This window comes from Mustela lutreola, chromosome 10 (assembly GCF_030435805.1).
Source record: "Mustela lutreola isolate mMusLut2 chromosome 10, mMusLut2.pri, whole genome shotgun sequence".
NCBI lineage: Eukaryota > Metazoa > Chordata > Mammalia > Carnivora > Mustelidae > Mustela > Mustela lutreola.
In genome coordinates this window covers 17576527-17599205 of record NC_081299.1, presented here as the reverse complement: position 1 = coordinate 17599205, position 22679 = coordinate 17576527, and the positions used below count along the sequence as shown (strand labels likewise).

At 47.5% G+C, this 22679-nt stretch overlaps 1 protein-coding gene and 1 long non-coding RNA gene across 2 annotated transcripts in view; one reads left to right on the top strand and one right to left on the bottom strand.

Moving 5' to 3' along the window:
* GRHL3 (grainyhead like transcription factor 3) overlaps positions 1–3359 on the bottom strand; it is a 34480-nt gene extending 31121 nt beyond the window's left edge. The window contains exon 1 of the mRNA XM_059137109.1: positions 3227–3359. Within this exon, the coding sequence (XP_058993092.1) occupies positions 3227–3243 (17 nt within the window). The 5' untranslated portion in view covers positions 3244–3359. The remainder of the gene's footprint in view (positions 1–3226) is intronic.
* Positions 558–16851, top strand: LOC131809756 (uncharacterized). The gene is made up of 3 exons (XR_009345279.1): positions 558–872; positions 3258–3415; positions 15024–16851. It is a non-coding gene; the product is annotated as an uncharacterized LOC131809756 (long non-coding RNA).
* The last annotated feature ends 5828 nt before the right edge of the window (positions 16852–22679 follow it).

Genomic DNA, 22679 nt, shown 5'->3' with positions numbered 1-22679 from the left:
GTTTCGACCACAAAACCACAGCGGGGAGGCGTTCCTGGTTAACTCTTTCAGCGCTCCAGGCAGTCTGGAGCCTGGCACTCCTGAAGATCAGATGGAGCAGCGAGGGAGGCCTGTGGTCACCCACTGGGACGTTCCTTGTACTCCCTCCCAGCCTCAGTCCTGTCTCTCCAAGGCTTTGGGGAAGGAGAGTCTAGGCGGTGGGTAGGCTCCCAGTCTGCAGACTGAGCCACACTGTAGAGGGGAATCCTGGCGTGCCTCACTCACTTCTCTCTCTTCCACACAATAGACCTACTGTGTACGGATCACTTACTCTCCCAGCCCCTCATTTCCTCCCAGGAGGAGCTAGCCAGTGCTGCTGCGCCTAGCACACAGTAGGTCCTGTAGCACCACTCTACTTGTAACTTCAGAGGTGCCGGGAAGACAGACCCACAGAAACTGTCCTAAGACCCCGGCGTGCCAGCACGTCGCCCCCAAGAGGCCCCTGAAGCCAGCGCGCAGGCGCGGGCTGTTCTCCCGCGAGAAGACAGCCACACGGGACTAGAGCGACTTCCGGCGCCCGCCCAGGATCCCTTGCGGGCGTCTCCAGCCCCGGGGCAGCCGACGGTGCTGGCTGGCGGCAGCCAAGGCGTGCTGCGTTGGCCCGGAGGCTGGCAGACGCACCCGGCAGGCGCTGGGCCCAGCCACATGAAAGGCAGAGCGCTCCACCCGCCAGCTGCCTTTAGCTGGGTTCTGACGCCGCCGTCATGCACCCCAAGACCGGGCCATCGAAGGGCCGCCTTCCTCCCCAGGCATAGGGATCAGGCTGTCCTTAAGGAGCTCCAGCCCCGGGGCCGGGTGGCCCACAAGTGGGAGCACACGGTTTCCCCTGCCAGGTAGGTGTGCATATCCCCTATTGGACAGAGGAAGAAAGTGAGGACCAGGGAGGAGAAATAAATTCACCAGACCCTGGGGTTGCTAAATGGCAGAATTTAGCCCTATGCAAGCCTGGCATTTCCCACCACACCAAGGCCTAGCAAGATTTCATCATTCTGCCGGAGCTCAAGATGGACGCAGGGACCAACCCACTGTGGGGGGAATTCGACAACCAAGACAGTGGCCACAGCAACACCAACAGGAGCAGCTCAAAACTTGCAAGCCAAGCACTTGTTCCCCCCACCCCCCACTTATCCGTAAGGGTAGCTGAGCCCCCAGGCCCTGAGGCTCTGTCATTGTAATCTCAAATGGTGGCTTCAGAGTTTGCCTGCAATTACTCTGCGGGGACAGGTTCCCCTCACCCCACCCCAAACGGAGAAGCCTCAGCTGTCAGCGGATCTGACTTCAAAACCCAAATCATTAAGGAGGAGAAACTCAGGAAGCTTTCTGTTGGAGTAACCCAGCTTCAGGACGCTTACCCCTTGAGGGCCACCAAAGAAAACATTCTGTCTGTAGCCTCTGCAGTTTTAACCAACGAATCGAAGTGGGATGAAGACACATCCTAAGATTTTTGTCTGTTTTCAGAGTGTGGAAAAATAGAAAGCAAGAGGTTCAGAAATGCTCACTGGTTATTTCTGTATGAAGTAACAAGGGTATTATTAGCTTGCTCCCTACCAGGCTTTAAACCAATCACTTTTCTAAAGTGGTCGGATCCCCCAACAACTCCATGAAGTGGGTAGCACTATGGCCCACAACCTACAAGTGAGGAAACTGGACTCAGGTGAAGTGACTTCCCCAAGGTCACACAGCTCATTAGTGGCAGAGTCGGGGCTTCGACCTACTTGTTGCCTCCAGTGCCCCTGCTCTTATTCTAGTTGTCAACACATTGTCAACCCCAGGGAATTTGTTCAAGAGAAATCTAATGCCCAGTGACCGTACTATGAACATAGTCGGCTAACCCAGAACTCAAGAACTAGCTGGTATCATGGAACACTGTCTGCAGTTAGGATCCACCAACAGCCCCCTCCAGTCTCTCGTTTTTGTTGTTGTTTGTTTGTTTGTTTTTAAAGATTTTATTCATTTTATTTGTCAGAGCAGAAACAGGGAGCAGCAGGCAGAAGGAGAAGCAGGCTCCCCGCCGAGCAAGGAGCCTGATGTGGGACTCCATCCCAGGACCCTGGGATCATGACCTGAGCAGAAGGCAGATGCTTAACCCACTGAGCCACCCAGGCGTCCTAGGTCTCCTGTTCTTAAAACAACCTATTGAAGAATAGCTAGAAAAAAAGATCGTTGAACCCTTGTCTCTGCCCACACACCTCCAAGCATGGCAAGAGGAGAAGAGTCCATGTTTTAGAAGTTTGGCTTCTCCCAACTCCCTGAGCCCAAGCTAAAGCAGCCCAGAATCCCAACCTTATCCCACCTTCTCTGAGGTCTGGACCCAAATCAGGGGGTCTGTGGTGAAAGTCAGCATCAGCCAGTGGAGAGTCTAAATCCCAGATACAGGAATGAAGGCACCTGCATCCTGCCAGGCAATAAAGATGATCTCACTGAAAACCACATCTCAGCTTCTCCAGCTTTAGAACTGCCTCTGAATAAAATCAACCTCATTTTATTAATGCATCTTCAGACCTTGGCTCTGTGCCTAGCATTTTACAGCTTTTATCACACTTAACTCTCTCAGGATTCCTACAAAGCATTCTTGTACCCATTTTCTGGATGAGGAAGGTGAAGCTCCAGTAAGTTGAGTGACTTGTCCAAGATCACATGCCCCAAAATGAGCAGAGTCTTGGTTTGAACTTAGGTCAGGCTGACTACAGAGGGCATATGTTTAAACACCACTCTAACCTTCCCACTTGGGACTGTTCCAACCCAACAAACAAGTCCCTTTAGAGAAACCCAACTCTCTGCCTAAGACAGCTCTTAGAACGACCTCAAAGAAGTTCCTTTTGGCAAGAAGATAGAAAGCCTAGATGGGATTGGGGCGGTCTCTGATTTCCAAGTCCCTTCACAGTATCAGAAAGTGGTGCCGAAAGCCTTCACAGTTTCAGTCCCGTGTTTCCCTACCTGGCTCGAAACTGCTCAGCAGACAGAGGGGGAAAAAAAAATACCAACCTATTTTCCCAGGGAAACATTCACCTCTAGCTTGAGATAGGGCTTGCCTCAGCACGCCAAAGTGAAATCGTCAGCCCATTCATTTACCCTTACAAATTGCTCTGTGAATCCTGGCGCCGGCCTCCCTGTGCTTCCCCCTTTTGGGAACCCCATCGAGCCTCCACGCTCAGAAAGCACCAGGCATCCACCAATGTTTACTCACTCAAGTTCATTCGACATCTTCTTGCTCCCAGGCTCCCAGGTTCCCAGGCTCCAAGACGAAGACGCGCACCAGCACCGAGGCTTTGCTGACTGACCGCTTGTCTCTTAATTCTTGCCTGACATAGACATTCCCTGCCCAGGGAAGTGTTTGATTTATGTTGAGGTTTGAGTGTCCGGATTTTGCTGACAGGTAGGTTCCCGGCAGCGCTGGTGCTGATTGGCTATGGGTACAGGTGCCGGCGACAGCAGGTATGCCTCAACAGGTGCAGCTGTTAACTCTTGGCCTGCCGAGTTGGGGGTGGAGCCAAGGGGGCCGGCTGGGTGGAGCTGGCCAATTCCTTCCTAGGTGAGGGGGTGGGAGGAGGAGATCAGGGAGCGGGGAGGGTGGAAAAAAATGTTGGAGAGATGATAGCTGGAGGAAAAGTACAGAGACAGATACTTGGCTAAAGGAAATCTCGATTTCTGTTTCTAGTTAGTATCCCGGATACTCAGGAATACCACCCCCACCCCGCCAAATTTTGTTGGCCCTTTTTCTATCCACCATCAACTACTTCACAGCCACTGGGGAATCGTCAAAGGAGAGAAGAGATCCCCCAACCCTCCCGCCCCCCCACCCCTGGCCAGGGGGGAGAGTTGTCTCTGTGTAAGCGTTCATCCTCTTTTTCAGAGCTTTCCCCTTAGATACTAATAGCTTCTTTCTGAATAATGTTTTACAGTTATTCAAGTGAGTTCTTGGATTCTCACAGTAACCCACTGTGGTGGGTATTACTGCACCCCTTCCTTCCCAACACACCTTACAGGTGAGGAAATGGGGGCTGCAGAGGTCAATTTATTTGCCCAAGGGCAAAGCTAGTGAGCATCCGAGCCCAGATCTGAATCTTCAGTCATCTCTGAGTCTGGCTGTCCGTTCAGTCATCTCCACTGACTGGCTGTGAGCGGCCTCAATTCAGCAGACATTTATGGGGCACCTGTTGGGTGCCAGGCCTTTTTCTGGGTTTGGAGGAGACAGAGGCCAAGAAGACAAGGATCACTGGTTTTTGTTTGATTGTTTGTTTGTTTAATTTATTTATTTGACAGACAGAGATCACAAATAGGCAGAGAGGCAGGCAGAGAGAGAGGGGGAAGCACACTTCCCGCTGAGCAGAGAGCCCAATGCGGGGCTCGATCCCAAGACCCTGGGATCATGACCTGAGCCACCCAGAAGCCCCAAGGATCACTGTTCTGGAAGAGTCTATAATCTGGAGTGTGTGTGTGTGTGTGTGGTGGTGGTGGCAGGGGGGCAGCTGGGGGTAGGGTGGGAGGCAGCCCTTTATTTGGTGTGATACAGATCTGAATGAGATATGAGCAAACCAAATGCCTGTGGTCAGCACAGAAGGGATGGAGGGGTTGAAGCCGGCCACCTCCAAAGCTTTAGCTAGCTGGCCATTTCACCCTCTAATAAGTGCTTTCTTCTTCATTGGAAACGCAGGAGAATCAGATTCCTGTCAGACTAAGAAATTATAGAATAATTGCTGTGAGCTGCCTCTGTAAAGAACAAGGTTGGTAAACCTAAAAGATCCACAAACACAAGTAGGAGAATGCTAGAGCTGTTTTTAGAGCTTCCATCAGGATTAATTTGAAATTAAATCTAAGCCAGAGATCTTGGTATCTGTTTTTTTCCCTCTCTCTTTCTGTTCTCTGCCCACCCCTTCTTCCCTTTTAGCAAATTATCTCTTTGCTCTGTCTTCCTGGGAGCCTCACCTTGGCCCACTCCTTTCTCTCTCAGGGAAGGGTGAGGTTTCAGCCACTCCTGCCAATACGATGGAGGTTTTCAGGGTAAAGTCAGAATCCACAGGAGAGCCCTCTTGGCGGGCGAGGTGGGGGTGGGTAAGCCTATGGAGAAGAGTTTGAGAACTGTCAGAGGTTGGCTTCTCACTGGAGGCTCTGTGTGTGTGGCAGCCAAGGGGGCCCTGACAAGTAACAGTAAATAGTAGTAGTAATTGCTAATAAAGCCACCAGCTCAGAGCAGGGCTTCCCAGCGGCCCTTGTTAAAGTAAACACTCAGTCACTGTATCATACCACTTCACTGGGTTCTCTGCAAAGCTCTTAAAACTTTCTGATATTTTCCTAATTGTTCATTGTCTGTCTCCCCTTCTCTTGGAATGTAAACTCCATAAGAGTAAAGACCTTGTCTGTCCTGCCCGCCAGTGAATCTCCAGTGCCGACTACAGTGTCTGGCAGACAGCTGGTGCTCAGCGCACCGGGTAGCAGGCATCGTGCCGCGCCTCGACTCGCAGTGTCTCATGTACTCCTCCCAGCGACCCTATGAGATAGGCACTGTGGTGATCCTTGTTTTAGAGCCAAGGAAACTGGGGTACAAAGTGAGTAAGTGAGTCATTCAAGCCGCAGAGCTTAGAAGTGGTAGAGCTAGGGCTGGGATTTGATCCAAGAGCAGAGCCTGGTGTCCAACCACTTCACAGATGTTATTGGTGGCAGGAGAGCCACTGGGTGCCAGCTGTAACTGCAGAGCTCACTGCGGCCCCACGGATGGCACACGTGTCTGCCCACCTCCTGGGAGGCTGGGAGTTTCTGTCAGCTGTGTTGCAACTCACAGGTAAAGGGCTGTGGAGGTGACTCATGTTGGCTGGGCTCAGATGGAGGCTGGGATTCCAGGCGGCGTGTCTGTGCTCGCTGGGCTTTTTAAAATGGGTCTTCTCTCTCTCTCTCTGCTTCTGAGTTTTGCCTCTTTAATCACCTGCACCCATCTGCAGAGATTAGCAGAGGCCGAAATCATGGGGCAGAAGGGTCCCATGTCTCCAAACACAGGAAGGCACCCTGGACGGGATGGAGGGATTAGTGCTCTAGGATAAATAGGGAAACCAGGGGACTATTGACAAGGTTGCCAGACCCCTAAGCAGGAGCTTGGCTGGGAGCATGGCTCCCAGTTGTGAAGCATGGACTGTCCCAGCCCTTCCTTAAATGAATGAGAGATGCCAGGGTTTGAGAGAGACACTAGGCCAGCATTGCACCCACCCCCTTTATCTTCCTGTGTAGTATGGGCATGGCCCAGGGCGAGCCTGGGCTGCCATCTCTTCCGCTCTTTGGATCGGCCCAATTCTTGGAAATTTTGGCTGAGGAGGGTGAAAACAGAGACCAACTGATCACATGTGACATAATAATTGTATATGCACGATAGCAATTGTAAACAATGGTGGCTGTTATTTTGCTCTTTGTATGTGGGAAACACTGCTTAGAGTTATCTGTGTTAGCTGGTAGTGTTGGTCTGAGTCTGGCAGATCCGGGTTCACATTCTGGCCCAAAATAGCATGTTGGGCAAATGACTTAGACTTTCTGCGCCTCCATTTCCTCAACTGTAGAGCGAGGGTCACGCAAGGATTAAATGAGATGGTGTGTGTGAGGTGCACTGGGCCGTGCCTGGCACGTAGCATTCCATCGTTGTTTGGAAAGACTTTTTTTTCTCATTTAATTTTCACATAAACCTCATGAGGAAGCTCTTCCCTCATTTTACAGGTGAAGAAACTGACTCAGAGATGACATCTCAAAAGTGAAAAGCTAGTAAGTAAAAGAGTTGAGATCTGAACCTACATCTTTCTGCCTCCATTCTTGTAGAACTAGATGAAGTCAGGGATTGTCCTAGGTTCAAGTTCTGCCTGACACCAACCACTTTCTAGCTCTATGACTGGGTAAATTTCTCTCAGGAACTCAGTTTCCCTCCATCTGGGACAAGATTAATGGATCACTGTAAGGGGGGAGCTGCATATCAGATCATCTAGGTTCCTTTTTCTAGATTACTTCTGGAATAGAAATGCCCTTCTTCCCAACACATGATCTGCTCCCTCTGGAAGATGGCATGGTCCTTCATCTCTCCTTTTCTTTTCCAGGATTATCTCCAAAAAGAGTGTTACACTCTTGGCATGTTAAGGAGGAGTAAAGGTTAGGACTACTGAATTAACCACGTGCTAAGAGCAAGGGCTGTTTTGTTTGTCTGCAGAGGTTGTGCACTGCACAATCACACTGCCATTGTACAGTACAGGACTTGTGCTATTGGACATGATGGCACTGCTTAAGTCTTTTTTTTTTCCTAACACATTAAGGCTTCATGGATACCCAAAACTTAATGAAAAATCTGTTGACCTATGTAAACATATTCAAAGGGCAAATTCCCAGATGTTAACAGTACTTCTCTGTAGGTGCTGAAATGACAGAATTTTAATTTTTTACCTCTCCCCTGCCAAGTTTGTACACTGATCTTGCACTGCTAATTAGAAATGCTATACAAAAAACCCCAGTTTTGTTTTGTTTTTAATATTTTTATTTTTTAAAGTAATCGCTACACCCAATGTGGAGCTTGAACTCACGACCCTGAGATGTAGGGTCACAGACCCTACTGACTGAGCCCACTAGGCATTCTAAAAAACCCCAGTTTTGTTATTTTTTAAAGATTTTATTTATTTATTTGACAGAGATCAAATGACAGAGAGATCAAATTTGACAGAGAGGCACGCAGAGAGAGAGAGAGAGGAGGAACCAAGCTCCCCGCTGAGCAGAGAGCCCGATGTGGGGCTCAATCCCAGGACCCTGAGATCATGACCTGAGCTGAAGGCAAAGGCTTAACCCACTGAGCCGGCCAGGTGCCCCTACAAAACCCCAGTTTTAATGCCCACTAGGTGGTCCTTGTGTCCCCACAAGGGCTAGTAGAGATTCAGAGTCCTTGCTGGAAGCTTCCCTGTGAAGTGTGTGAATGGAGAATGGGGGCTGCCCAAGTCACAGCTCCTAGCAGGGAGCTCAGGAATCAGCCCTAATCTTGCTTTCATTCAATTTATTATCCTTTATCAAATTATCATCATTTCTCGAGCACCCATCCCATGATACTTGCCTAAGATGCTTTATCCCATTCCTGCCTGTCAAATTCGGTGACCTAATCTACCCCAGACAGACTTGGCTCCTGGAGTACTGCCAAGTTGCTAAAGGATATCAGCTCGGCAGTCAACACCCCAGACCTTGGATGAGCAGCTCTCTTCCTTGTTACCTGAGTTTCCTCCTCACTGAAGTGATCACTGTGAGGACTGAAGGAGATAAGGTCCTTAGTGCACGCTGTTGTCGCTGCCTGGGTCAGGAGCACCTCAAGGTGCTTTCTGTGCATGTCCTGTCATTCTCCTGAGCTCCCCATTTTCCAGAAGAAGAACGGGCCCCGAAAGGTGAGGTAACTCAGCTAAGGTCACGTGGCTGTCTCCTTGGTGACAGAATCAGACCAAGGTCTGCCTGACCGTAAAGCCTCGGAAATGGATCTTTCAGCCTCCTAAGGGCCTTTTTGGAAAAAAGCATTGGATGGAGGGGCGGGGGGAAGGGGAAAGGGAAGGAGGGAAGAAAGGAAGGAAAGCAGATAGATCGGCTGATAGGATTTGTAAGGTAGGAAGGATCTCTAATCTTCTGGACTGCGGAAACCACACTGAACAAACTAAACTTCACAGGGCATCTGTCCCAGGTCTCAACAGGAGTGTTCAATCAATATTTGTTGAATAAATGAAAAGTGGTTGAACATGTATAATTCACACAAGATCGTTGATATTGTGGCCATATCAGCTGTTGCCTTCTGTCCCCACTTCCCAGAGAAGACTTCCAAAGTCTGAATTGCTATTCTCCTTCCTAGTAGCATATACCTTTGGACCAGTGACACCCTTCTGGAAGTTTCAGTTTTCCCATCATCCCTCGACGGGGTTGACTTGAGGATTAAGTTCAATAAGATTTCAGGGAAAAGCCAATGGCAAGTAAACCATAGGTACCCAATAAAGCCATGATTATAGGTGAGCACCCAGCTTAGAAAGGGGTCCTCCTCAGTTGCTTCCTATTTCCAGCCTCAACACACATCCCAGCTTAGTTCCCAGCACTCGGCACTCCACCTCTGTTAACAGCCTGTTTGATGAGTGAAGCTCTTTTCAGTTGAGAACATGTTTTCCTATGCTTTACCTCCTCTGGTGAGCCACAGTGGATGGGGGTAGTCAGAGGGTGATGTGTTTTTGGCCCTCTTTGTACTCAATGTTTGAGAAAGCGTCCCTACTTAAGCAAAGGAGTTCGGATTGGAACCTCAGATTTTGGATAAAGCATCAACCTAGATACCAATCCTAATGGGTCCCAAGTGCATGATTCTGGGCCTGCACCTAAAGCTCCATGAACATCCCATCGCAATATTCCTCACTGTCCCATCACTGGGCTTAAGTAGAGGGATAGGCCCCACACCCTATGCAGAGAATATAACCCAAATTTAAAAGCCTGGAAGGACCTGGAAGTTGTGCTTGTGGAGGATCGGGATGGGCAGCATCCATTGTGTTCTGTGCTTGAGATTTTTATCACAATTCTGCCACTAACATGACCTATATGCCTTCCTAGAAGTGCTTTGGACAGGAAAAGTCATTGTAGGGTCTGGAGTGGTCCTCAAAGCATCTCTTAAAAAAACTAAGAGAAAGTCTCTGATTACCTGGATACAAACAAGCAAGGGTTTTTTGTTTTGTTTTGTTTTGTTTTTCCCCATTTACCAAGCTGATAAAGATGAAAGAAAATGCCAAACCCCAGTGTTGGCAAGGGTGAGGGAAGACAGGCTCCCTTCTTGCTGGAGGGAGGGTGAATCAGTCCAAACGTGGGCTTTAGATTTTAGCTCATCTTTGATCTAGCAATTTCACTCATAGGAATTTAGCCTAAGCAAGCAATCTCTGTGTAAAGAGTTATCTGCGAGGATATGCATCAGAGCATTTTTTATAATCCTGAAAAATGAGAATTAATATAAATGCTCTTCGACAGAAGCTCAGTGAAATAAGTAAGATACCCCATTAGAGTGGCACGCTGAGCCGCAGTTTTTGCGGTGTTGCAGAAAGCCCCTTAGTGCGTTGCAAGTTATTTACTGAATTTACAGCACAGTTGTTAGCGTTTATGAGTCCTTACAATATGGCCTGGGCTTACTGTTTAATCTCATTTAATCATCACACCAGCCCTATGGGGTAGCTGCTGTTATCCTTTTACAAATGAGAGGAGGGAAGCCCATTCATGATGCAGCTTACCCAGGGTCATTCCAGGGAGCTTCTGGGTCTTGAAGCTGGGTCTGAGTTCCTCATTTTGAGTTTTGAGTCTCAAACTCTACTTTTACTAAATTAATCCACCCCCCCCTTTTTTTTAATACAGGGTCCACAACCAACATGGAGCCTTGAACTCACGACCCCAACATTGAGACCTGAGCTGAGATCAAGTGTCGGATGCTAAGCTGACAGAGCCACCCAGGCACCCCTAATCCATTCTTGTTTTTAAAATCCATTTATATTGGGGCACCTGGGTGGCTCAGTGGGTTAAGCCTCTGCCTTTGGCTCAGGTCATGATCTCAGGGTCCTGGGATTGAGCCATGCATCCGGCTCTGCTCAGCAGGGAGCCTGCTTCCCCCTGCCCGCCTACCCCGCCGCCTGTCTCTCTGCTTACTTGTGATCTGTCTGTAAATTAAAATCTTTATTAAAAAATCCACTTATATGAATAGAAAGAATAGGAAAGCTACACAACAGAGAGAATGGGATCAGGGGTCATTTATATTTTATTCTTTTGGTTTATCTGTGGGCATTATGTTTTCCGTTAATAAAAGAAAGAAACTACAGTTATTAAAAAGTAACAAATCAGAGAGGGCTTGTCCCTAAGCTGGGAAGGAGGAAGTAGCCAAAGCACTGTCTGGAGACTCTGTGTTGCCAGGAACTGGTCAGAGCAGAAGGCAGTCAGGGAAAGCAGCCTCCACCCTAAAAGGAGAGGGCCCCCTGGAAAGAACAGAACCCAGCTGGCCCAGCCTTGGGGGCCCACTCTTTCCATGGACCTGGATCCACCCCCATTGCAGGCCATCCCGAGCCTGCACCCTAAAAGGGCCATTAAACAAGATACTGCACCCTTCCAAATTTAAAGAGCTTTTCTGAGAAACACCTGTTAATCCCCACTAACCCCATGGCTAAAACATATTCCCCCTGCCTCTCATCTATCTGCAGGGGTCAGAGTAGGGGCTTGGAGGGTTCAGGGGAGGGTTTCCTTGTGGAATGACAAGGAAAATGTCCAAGGCCTGGCTCGGACACAGAGAGCCCCATGATGAACAGGAGTATCTGGGGTCAGTGATGCATTCCTAGGTCAGAGCTGGGTGGGGTGCGATGGGGCCTGCTCCAGCTCCCAGAGGGTCAAGTAGGCAGGATAAACCAACCCATAATGTTCGTTGTTGCTATGTCTTTATAGGTTCTCTTCAAGGTCTGCACCTGGTGTTTGCTGAGATCTGATCTCACTGGAGAAGGGGTTGGGGAGAGATATGTTGGGGTCTCCTCGGCCGTGTAGTGCCAGGTTAAGTGCTCGACCTTGAACCTCAGACATTGAGGTTTGGACTTTTCTGAATCCATGACTGGTCTGCCCTGAAGATTTTTAAGGCCCTCAGTTTGGTGGCAGGTGGTCAACATTGGGGAGTGGGAAGGGAAAGAGCTTCTGTGGCCTACTTGTGCCCTCAAGAAGGCCGCTACTCAGAGGCCGTCATGGTTCGCCACTCCCTCATGCCCCTGCTCACCATTCCCGCCTGTGCTCAGGACAGTCTGCGCGCCCTGCCGGGGCCCCTGCCGCATGGCAGCTGGCTTTCCCTCCAGACTCCGTCCATCGATTTGGTTCTGTCACCCTCTCCTTCCATTTTCCAATTGTTCTGGGAGCTCCTCCACCTCAGGACCTGCCGTCTAGATGTGTGCATTATTCATTTAAGGAATATGAAGGTGTATTTAATAATTAAAAATTATGGAAGCTCTTCGTTTTTGAGCACTTAAGTATATGCCGGACTGTGATAAACACTTTTCCTGCCCTATTTCACTCAGTCCTTACAACTGTCCAAAGATTTAGATCCAATCACCACCTCTAGCTTATAGATGTGGAATCGAGGCATGAAGAGGTCAGGGAACTTGACGGGGTCCTACAACCCTAGGATGAGGGGGGCTGGGATTCTCAACTGAAAAGAGCTTCACTCATCAAAGCACCTGCACCTCCAGTCTTCCCCTCCCCCCCTTCCCCTTCCCTCCTCCTCAGTGTGATGTAGAATCCACACCCAGAGTACCAGCCCCAAACACAAACACGTGTGTGTCCACACACAGTAGGGCCCCTCTAGCTAAGATCTTGGATTCTGGAACCAAACTACTTGAGTTCAAATCTTGACTCCACCATTTCCTACTTATGTGACCTTGGGCAATTTCTTTGATCCCTCTAAGCCTCAATTTCTTCATCTTTGAAAGTAGGCACAGCTCCTGCCTTGGAGGGAGTTAAATGATTTAACGCATGTGAAGCATTTCGCATCGCTCTCGTGCACCAAGTCCTGGTAATGTCAGCTGTTGTTGCTGTCATTATGGATGGCTCATCTTGCCTCCCAGGGAAACAGTGAGTTCCTTGTCTTGTCTCTTCTTCTGCTCTGGTCCCCACAGCTCTCAGCCCAGGGCAGATTCACCCAGGGATGGACGTTAGTCACCAGGCTCCTCCTCCTCAGAGGGGATGTGAGTGTGAGTGTTCTCTGCCCAGACTGCCGAAATCTGAGTCATGACTTGATTGCTGTCCCTGAAGAGATGCCACAACCTCAACCCCCTCCCCTTTCACAATGAGCTCTGTCATTGACGCCCTCCTCGGGCAGGAGCAGACACCCCCGGGATTACCCATTAATGGACCCTGAGGACACCTCCAGGAGGAAGAGGCTCAGTAGGCAGATGACAGGGACCTGACTCTCCAGCCAGTGACTTTGGCTGTTTGACTATATTCAGAACCATCAGGGGCCTCCGAATTGATTGATGACCCAGTATAGGGCCGCAGTATTTCATTGGGCTGCCCTTGGATAACCGACAACTTTCGCTCGGCCCCATCTGGACAGGACACGTTTGGGACCCTTTTGTTTCCCTCTTGTCCAATCTCCAGGCCCCCAGAAGCCTGTGAGGAGGTTTGGGGGAAGTTAAGGTCCTCAACTTAAAGACTTACTGTGCCTTAGATAGTTCAGTGTTAATGATTCCAAGCTCCCGGTCTCTAGCCAGGCCTAGCTTCAAAACCTGACTCTGCTTTTGCTGGCTGTGGCTCTGAGCTTCCTAACTTGTTTCTCTGCATCTGTTTTTCCATCTGTAAAATGGCAACAGTAGTAGTATTGACTCCATAGGATGATTGTGGGGATTAAATGCATGTGAAGCACTTAATACAGTGTCTGATATGTGGCTGTCACCAATACTGTTGTTAAGCAGTGGAGAGAGAGCACTGGACCAGGAGTCAAGAGGTCAAGTCAGAGGTCTGCAGCTCATTGGCTATGTTGACCTTAGGCAAGTTAAATCCCTTCTCTGAACCAGTTTCTTCAACTGTGAGATGAAAAGTTTGGGTTTGAAGGTCATTCAAGTTCTTTTTATTTATTTATTTTTTAAGGTTTTATTTATTTATTTGACAGAGAGAGACCCAGTGAGAGAGGAAACACAGCAGAGGGAGTGGGAGAGGGAGAAGCAGGCTTCCCGCCAAGCAGGGAGCCCGATGTGGGGCTCCATCCCAAGACGCTGGGATCATGACCTGAAAGCAGACGCATAATGACTGAGCCATCCAGGCACCCCAATAAATACAATAAATAAAATCTTTTTTAAAAATGATGAATTAAATATGCCTGACAGGAATGTGTTTATAATTTCTTAAATAAAGGAACAGGTTATAAAACAGACTATAATCTTATTTTTACAAAATAAATTTAAGGCCTGAGCCACCCAGGCACCCTTATTCATTCAAGTTTTTTTTTTAGCTAAGATTTGTGATCTGTGATTTTGAAGGTGCCTCCCCCAAAAGAAAACAGAGTGGTAGAAAGAATTAGTACCAGATGTCCTTATCTGCTAGAATCACATTTCACAAGCCCCAACAACTTGGCACCATCTTCAGATGTCCCCCATCCCCACCTCCCCATCCAGCAGCCAGTAGGCTGAAATGTCTCAACCCAGGAGCTGTTTGCAAGACTCCAAGAGGCTTTCTGGAGCCACCTTGAGACCCCAGGGAAGGCAAGGGGTTAGGAAGTGAAGCCTGCATTACAATGAAGGGCCAACCTCAAACATCACACCCCAGAATGTTACCCTCCTTGCCTCTGGCTACAGGGCTACAGTCACTCTTCACTTCCTCAGAATGGATTAGTTTATGACAAGGGAGGGATGCTTCCCCTGGAGCCTGGGGGTATAGTGATCTGTTATAAAATAGGCCCCTCCAGGGAAATGGAAGGTTTGGGTTTTTTTTTTTTTTTTTTCTTTTCTTTCTTTCTCTCTCTCTCTCTTTTTTTTTTTGGTGTAGTGACCTCTGACATCGCCCCATACCCCACCCCCTGGCCTCTCAAGCAGTCTGAGTCACCCCCAGCAGGGGGACAAATCTGGGGATAGAGGAGGCGTCTGGCATCCCCAGCAATGAGAGCCCTTCCCCACAGGAGTGTCCGTTAGTGCAGAGTCCCACTGAGTTATTCTTATGTCCTGTTTGACCCCAGGGGGATGAGATTGGTGGGATTTACAGAAAATAAAAAGCATTTGGTTTCAACTAGTTCTACCAGTTTTCCCCCCTACAGTAAAACATCCCTTAACCATTTTAACGTAACAAATTTCCTTTTACAGAGACAATGGGCTTTGGAGGAATTTATTGGTGGCGACAAACAGAGGTGCTTTTTACGAAGCCCTTGGTGCTCAACGCATGCCAAATCTTTTATACCCATTATCTTATTATTTTTTTAAAAATTACTGATTTCACCGTGAGGGAAAAATATGACGATTTTTATTTTTCAGGTGGGGAAACTGAGGTGCAGAGAAGGAAAGTGATTTGCTCAAGGTGAATGGTGGAGCTGGGACTTGAACCTGGGCCGGAATTACTCCAGAACATCTGGCAGCCACAATCTGGTATACAAACGTGCTGGAAGCCTTGTTGGTGAAGCCGTGCCTCGACGGTGATGAGACCCAGGTCTGCCCATCTGTCATAGCATCTCAGACTCTTCTGGAAGGACCTCCTGATCATCTTCTAGTCCGACAGCTAGGACCACTGCCTCGCAGGGAGTATAGGTAACTTGTCTGAGCCGGTCCTGGGAAGGGCAGAGCTCAGCCTTTCGGTCCTTGTCTGTGGGAAAGAGGCCAGTTCTAGCAGTAGAGCTTGTTATGGGGGACTCGGTTTCCCAATCATTGTCATGACCAATGACCGGTAACCATGAACTCTTCCCTCCTTTTCCTTCTGTCCAGCAAGTGCAGCATCCCAATGCAGCCAGTCGTGAAGAGAACATTTCCATAGGAATTCTGCAATATGGATTTCCTCTCCAGGCCCCAGTCCAGTCCAAGCCAGTTCCTCTTCTGGCTGGGAAGTTTCTTTCCTCTTCCCACTTCCATGAAACTATTAGGCTCAGCTCAAGCCCACTCCTTTCTCCCTTCTCCTCCTACCTTCCTCAGGCAGTAGCTCTCTCTTCTTCATAGCTCCTGGCTCTACCGCCCCATCCCCACCTCCACACCCCTGCTGGACCCCAGTCCCTCAGGAATTCTCTAGAGTCACATCAGGGAATCCCACAGATGCATCCTGGACAACACAGGAATGCCAAAGACATCCCAGGCAAAAAAGGTTCTGGGATCAAACCATTTGGGCAAAGCTGCACACCAGACCTTCTTCTTCAAAATTAATGTGCAGTCAAGTCCTTGGAAAGGCTAGCAGTCAGGAAACTGTTTTGTTTGCTTTTTCAACCCAGGGTTTCTGGAACTGTGATAACCACATAATCATCTTCCCTGTCCCTACCGCATACCTGTGACAACAGGAAAAAACCAGTGATCTACTGGAGAACACACTTCCGAAAATTCTACCCCAGCCTTCCGCCTGAGTTTGCAGTTAATCTCGCTTTCACTGATTTCAGCCTTTCCTTTTTCTTGGGGCTAATCTCACAAAATAATCTAAGGCAATGTCAGCCGAGTAGAGTCTTCAAGAAACATATACTTGATGGGGATGAAGATTTTCTTAAGACTTGATTATGATGCCCAGAATACATCAAGGATTTTCTAGAATGTGGGAGGAAGGGGAGTAGAATTTGAAATAACAGCAGATCGTCTTTACCCAATTTTTATTAGTTTCCTAGTCAGAGGACCAAAGCCAGGGATGGAAAGTAATGGAGAATAATCAAACCAGACCTTGGTCACAGACAGATTGTTTTTGAGTGAATGAGTGAACAGACTTTCTGACTGGTCAGAAGGTTGGGAGGCTGTGAATGAATGCCTGCACGTACGTGTGAATGAATGAAGGAAGATTGAAAAACTGGTCCCCAGATTAGAAACTGCCACCCATGTTCAATGGAAGAAGCCAGACATAAACAGAGGACACTGTGAATGTTTCTACTTATATGAAGGTCAAGAACAGATCAAGCTACTCTACTATGGAAAACACAGAGCTGTGGTTGCCTTTGTAGAGTAGGCATTGACTGGAAAGGGGAAAAAGGGCTTTGGGGTGGATAGAAATAGTTTCTCTCTTGATTCCGGGGATGGTTACACTAGTGTATACTTTTGTCAAAATTCACCAAATTGTACATTTAAGATCTGTGCACTTACCTGTATTGTCCATTTCATCTAAAAATAAAAATCTTACCACTTAGGTCTCCCTGGCTATAATTTACTCCCTTGTCCATTATTTTCTCAAAGTGCTTTGTCTACACAGGCAGCACATCCCTTTATTTTTTCTTTGAAGGTGATATTTATTTATTAGAGTGAGCGAGAGAGCACACAAGCAGGCGGAGGGGCAGCAGAGGGAGAGGGAGAAGCAAGCTGCCCACTGACCAGGGAGCCCGATGCAGGACTTGATCCCAGGACCCTGGGACCATGGCGCCCCAGCACATCACTTTAACATAGACTGCCCTCTAGAAGAATTCTTCATGAGCATGTCTTTTTGCTTCCCCCACAGCATGTGAGCTTCCCCCTAGAGCAATGAACAGAGCACACAGTGAGCAATGAACTAACATTGGTGAGATTGAATTGAGGCCAGATTCATAAAAATCAAGGAAAACAACAATAGCTATCATATATTAAGCAACTTCTGTGTGTCAGGCTGTATGCTAAGTTCCTCACATATTTCATTATATATACATTATTTATACATCTATATTTATATGTATACATACATAGAATACAAATATATATATATATATATATATATATATATATCCCCCACAAGATAAATACAGAGTAGCCATTAAGTCTGAAAACGAGCAAAGAATAACAAATGTGAATGGTTTAGCTATATTATATTATATTTATTATATTATATTACAGGCAAAAGCGTAGTATATTTCCAACTTTCTGGTCAGTGTGTGATTGTGTGCAGATGTGTCTGTGTCCGTTTTACACGGAAACAGACCCAAGGTCCCAGAAATATGTAGGACAATAGCAGACAAACCCAGGATGCCTGAGCTCCGAGGAGTTGAGCTTGACTATTTCCAAAGTGGCATCACGTAAATCCAGAAGAGATGTTGTGAGATCTTCTGGCCAAGGGACGTGAAAACAGTTTCCTCAAAATGGAAAATATGTGTGTGCGTGTGTGTTCTGAGAGGCATAAAGGCTCTAGGGGCTCCCATGGCTCCCGGAAGGGGCTGCTTAGCAAGAGGAGTACTTGGGTTTAGAATCCTAACCACCTGCACCATTTATTGGCTGCATGACATGACCTTGGGCAAATTATTCACTACCACTCAGCCTGGGTTCTCCCGCCATCAAGAGAGGTGTGGTAACAGTGCCCATCTCCTGGTGTTTTAAGGGAGGATTCAATGAGATAAAACACATAAACCTCTCAGCATGGGTGAGTTCTCAGTAAATGTTTGTTGAGTTTATTACTATCATTTTGCTGTTTTCAGTAGGATTACAACTCTCTGCCCTCCCCCCTGCCTCAAACAACTCTTTGGCCTGCTCCCAGCTTCCCCCTTTCCTCAGAAGGTGGACGCTCAGGATGGGACCCTCCAGCAGCAGTTGTGACAGACAGTTTGAATCAGGAACAGTTATCACAGCGGCCGGTCAGCTCAGGGAGTAGAAAGAACTAAGTTCCTGGTGGGGGCGGGGAGGGTCACTAGGGGATCCCTAGCTGATTTGGGAAAAACATAAATCCTTGTGTTTTGTTTTTTGTTTTGTTTTGTTTTGCTTTTTTTAAGAATCCTTGCCACCTGCTTTGGGCTTCTCCTTTCCTAGTTCATTCTGAAATGAGGCATGGGGCCACAATGACCCGAGGGCTCTCCTTTGAATTGCACGTGAGTCCCAGGCCTTGCAGGTCCAGGGCTGGTGGGAAGACTGGACCCCTTTGGCTGGAACCTTGCCCTTTGGGATCTTGTGTGAGAGGGGCTGGCTGGGCATAAGGCTCCCCTTATTGTAGTTCTGAGGACCAGACCTTAAGGTTTCCTGCTTTTTAGTCTGAAACAGCCCCTGGCAGGTGGAACATGGCAGGGGAAAAAAAACCCTCTGAACATTTCAAGCGTTTGGTTTTCTTGATTTGTAGATTCAATAAGCCACTGTTATTTGAAATAAAGTAACAACCCATGCTTGCTGAGAAAGGGGGGAAAAAAGCAATGAAAATGCAGATAAATATAATGAAGAATATGGGGTACCTGGGTGGCTTAGAGGGTTAAGCCTCTGCCTTCAGCTCAGGTCATGATTCCAGCGTCCTGGGATCGAGCCCCACATCGGGCTCTCTGCTCAGCAGGGAACCTGCTTCCTCCTCTCTCTGCCTGCCTCTCTGCCTACTTGTGATCTCTCTCTCGCTCTGTTAAATAAATAAAATCTTTTTTAAAAATTTAAAAAAATTTAAAAATATAATGAAAAATAAAATAATAATACATTTAATAAATAACTGATTAACTTTCCATCTGAAGAGAAGCACTGTGTTCTTCCCTACCTCTTTCTCTGCTTACAGGAAAACCTTGGCCCCGGGACTAAATGCACAGGCTGTCTGAGGTGCACTTTAATCCTAGCTGTACAGGTGTGGGCTAGTCTCCTAAAGGGTCCAAACCTTATTTCCCCAACTGTAAAATAAAATTAAAAACAGCATCTATGATATTAAAACATTTATTTAAAAAAATTTTAAAGAAATTATCTATGTTGGGGCACCTGGGTAGCTCAGTGGGTTAAGCCTCTGCCTTCGGCTCAGGTCATGATCCCAGTGTCCTGGGATCAAGCCCCGCATTGGGCTCTCTGCTCAGCGGGGAGCCTGCTCCCCCCACCCCATTGCCTGCCTCTCTCCTACTTGTGATCTCTTTCTGTATGTCAAATAAATAAATAAAATCTTTAAAAAAAAGAAAGAAAGAAATTATCTATGATATAGGGTTGAAATAATGCTGTGTTCTTATCACAGCAAATACAGTCTGTCCAGAAAAACAACATCCCTCCATGGACACTGTTCCCTGTCTTTTTTCTCCCATTAGGCAACACTGTGAATCTCTCTCCAGTATTAACTACTCTGTGAAGACCTTTGTGTGGAAGACCTGGTCTCATTTACCAGTCTCCCAAGGACGGATAGTCCTGTTATTATAACCAATGCTGCATTAACGTAACTATAGCTAAATCTTTGCAGCCAGCAACAGTTATTTCCTTGGGGCCAATCTCAAGAAACTGAATTGCAGGATTTTAGGACTTTTTAGGACTTTTGATACCTGTTACCAAAACCGTCCTCCAGAAAGACTGTACCAAGTTCCTTTCCCACCAGCAGGGAATCAGAGTGACTATTTCTCTGCACCATCACCAACACTGGCTTTTATCATTTTTGTCCATCTTTAAGCAATTATTCTTGAGCAAGGGTTTTCTTTTATCTGTCTGATTCAACTGGGAACTCCCGGAGGGCAGGGCAGGGAGGTAGCTCCTTCATCTCTGTGTAGCTCCTGTGCCTGGTACATGATCTACCCACAGCAAACACTCCAGATATACTCGAACTGAGTCTCAGAAGCCAAGACTGATTTTTGAAGTGCCCCGGGCAGACAATTCTTATTAAATGCAAGACCTAACCACCAAGGATTCTACCTAGATGCAATTCAGGGACTATACACGGAGGAAGACAAATGCATTTCCAGAAGCACTGGCCTGATATTCAGATGTTAATCAGCCAAGTGATAAATTCTGAGATCAGCCTGGGTTGGGGCCACTGATCTGCCAGCAGATTTGCATGTGTAACTTGAGATCCACTCCAGTTTCAAATACTTAGAGGAGCTCTGAGCCAGGATACTTGGGTTTCGCACTGTCACCATTCTGGCAGTGGCCCAGGACACGTCACTTCGTCCTTTTGGGCTTGGTGTCCCTATCTGTTCAGTGGGGAACACAATAGTGTTTCCACTAAAGTATATCAACAGTCATGGAATGCTGTCTCCCTCTCCCTTCTAGAACCTACTGAGGATTTATTATGCCTCCTGTCTGTGCTGGGGGCGGGTTAGTGTGATGCAGAAGGCACTTCGGACAGCCTGGGTTCGAAACCCTTGCTCCGACGCTGTTACTGCATACACTTGGCAATGGAACTAATAAAACCTGCCTTGGAGGGTTTCGTGGAGAGATTAAATACCCTCATCTGTGCAAAGCATTTAGATAGAACAGTCCTTGGTACCTAGTAAGCACTAAGTGTCCGCACCATTATCTGATTTAAACCTCACAGTAACTTTGTGAGAGAACTATTTCCTATTGACTCCGTTTTTTAAAGATGGAGAAACCCGGAGGAGAGAAGTTACACAAAGGGTAAGGAGAAAGCCAGGACTGATCTCACATCTGTTTGACTCAGGACTTTTCCATTTACAAGATGAAAGATTCATATTTAATACAACATTAAATTTATATTAAGTATTTTAAATTATGTTAAATATTAAATAATATTAAAGTTATATTAAATATCAAAGCTGGAAAACAGTCCAGATCATCTAATCCAATCCCCTCACCTGACAAGGCCCAGAGTGGAAGGGACTTGCCCAAGGCCACCCAGTAGGATAGTGACAGTATAGGGCCATCAGCCTCCTAATGGTGTCTCATGAGCCCGGTGACGGGTGCCAGCAGCAAGGAGGCCTCTCCTGTCGCTGCCCTTGTTTCTGGGCTAGTGAGCGGAGCCCCAGAGCTTGTGGGGACATGAGCAACTCTGCAGCCCAGCCCAGGCAAGGTGCCAGGAGAAGCCATTGTTGCCATCGGCCACTGCAATTACTCCTTTTGTCCATAATTCTAGGTCCGGGGCCCCTCCCAGGGGGGAATTAATCTACCATCTCCTGCCTGGACTTGCCCTCTCTGCAGCTGCCCCCAGGGCCAAGGCAGGGCGACCCAAAGTGGCTGCTGGGAAGCCCAGACAACCCCTCTCCTCACTTCCTGTCTGCCACCGCACCTGGCGAGCAGGGGATGGGAAGCTGCCCCCCTCCTCTGCAGCTCCCACCTCCCCTGCCTTGTTTGCAGCCCAGTTTCTTTTTAAGAGTATAATTTATTTAACCCAACAGACTAAAAAAATAATGACTTCAACATACAGTTTAATAAAGTGTTAACGAGGTATTTTATATTCTTTTTTTGCCCAAGTCTTCGAAATCTGGAATATATTTTACACTTACCACACATCGCAACTTAGATGCTACCTTTTTTTAAGACTGATTGATTGGTTGATTGATTTGACAGGCAGGGGTGGGGGGCAGGAAGCACAAGCAGGGGAAGTGGCTGGCAGAAGGGGAAGCAGACTCCCTGCTGAGCAGAGAGCAGACCTGGGGCTCCATCCTAGGACCCCAAGATCATGGCCTGAGCCAAAGGCAGACGCTTAACTGACTGAGACACCCAGGTGCCCCTGGATGCTACTTTTTTTTTTTTTTAATATTTTATTTATTTATCTGACAGACAAAGATTACAAGTGGGCAGAGAGGCAGGCAGAGAGAGAGACAGGGAAGCAGGCTCCCTGATGAGCAGAGAGCCCAATGCGGGGCTCGATCCCAGGACCCTGAGAGCATGATCCGAGCTGAAGATAGAGGCTTTAACCCACTGAGCCACCCAGGCATCCCTGGATGCTACGTTTTTAAGGGTTAGTAGCCCCAAGGTGGAAACAACCCAAATATCCATGAACTGAGGGATAAACAAAAGGTGGTATATCCACTCAAAGGAATATTACATATTCAGCCATAAAAATGGAAATATGCAATAATGGAGGAAACCTTAAAAAAAATATGCTCAGTGAAAGAAGCCAGACACAGAAGAGTGTATACTAAAGGATTCCATTTACATGAACTGACCAGAAGAGGCAAATTCATAGAGACAGAAAGTAGATTATGGTCACCAGGGGCTGGAGGCAGGGGGAATGTGGAATGATTGCTAATAGGTAGGAGTTTTCTTTTTGGGGTGACATAATATTCTGGAATTAGAGGTGACTGTTGTATAACCTTGTGAAGATACTGACAGCCACTGCATTGTATACTTTACAATGGTGAATTGAGTGGTATTGAATTAAATCTC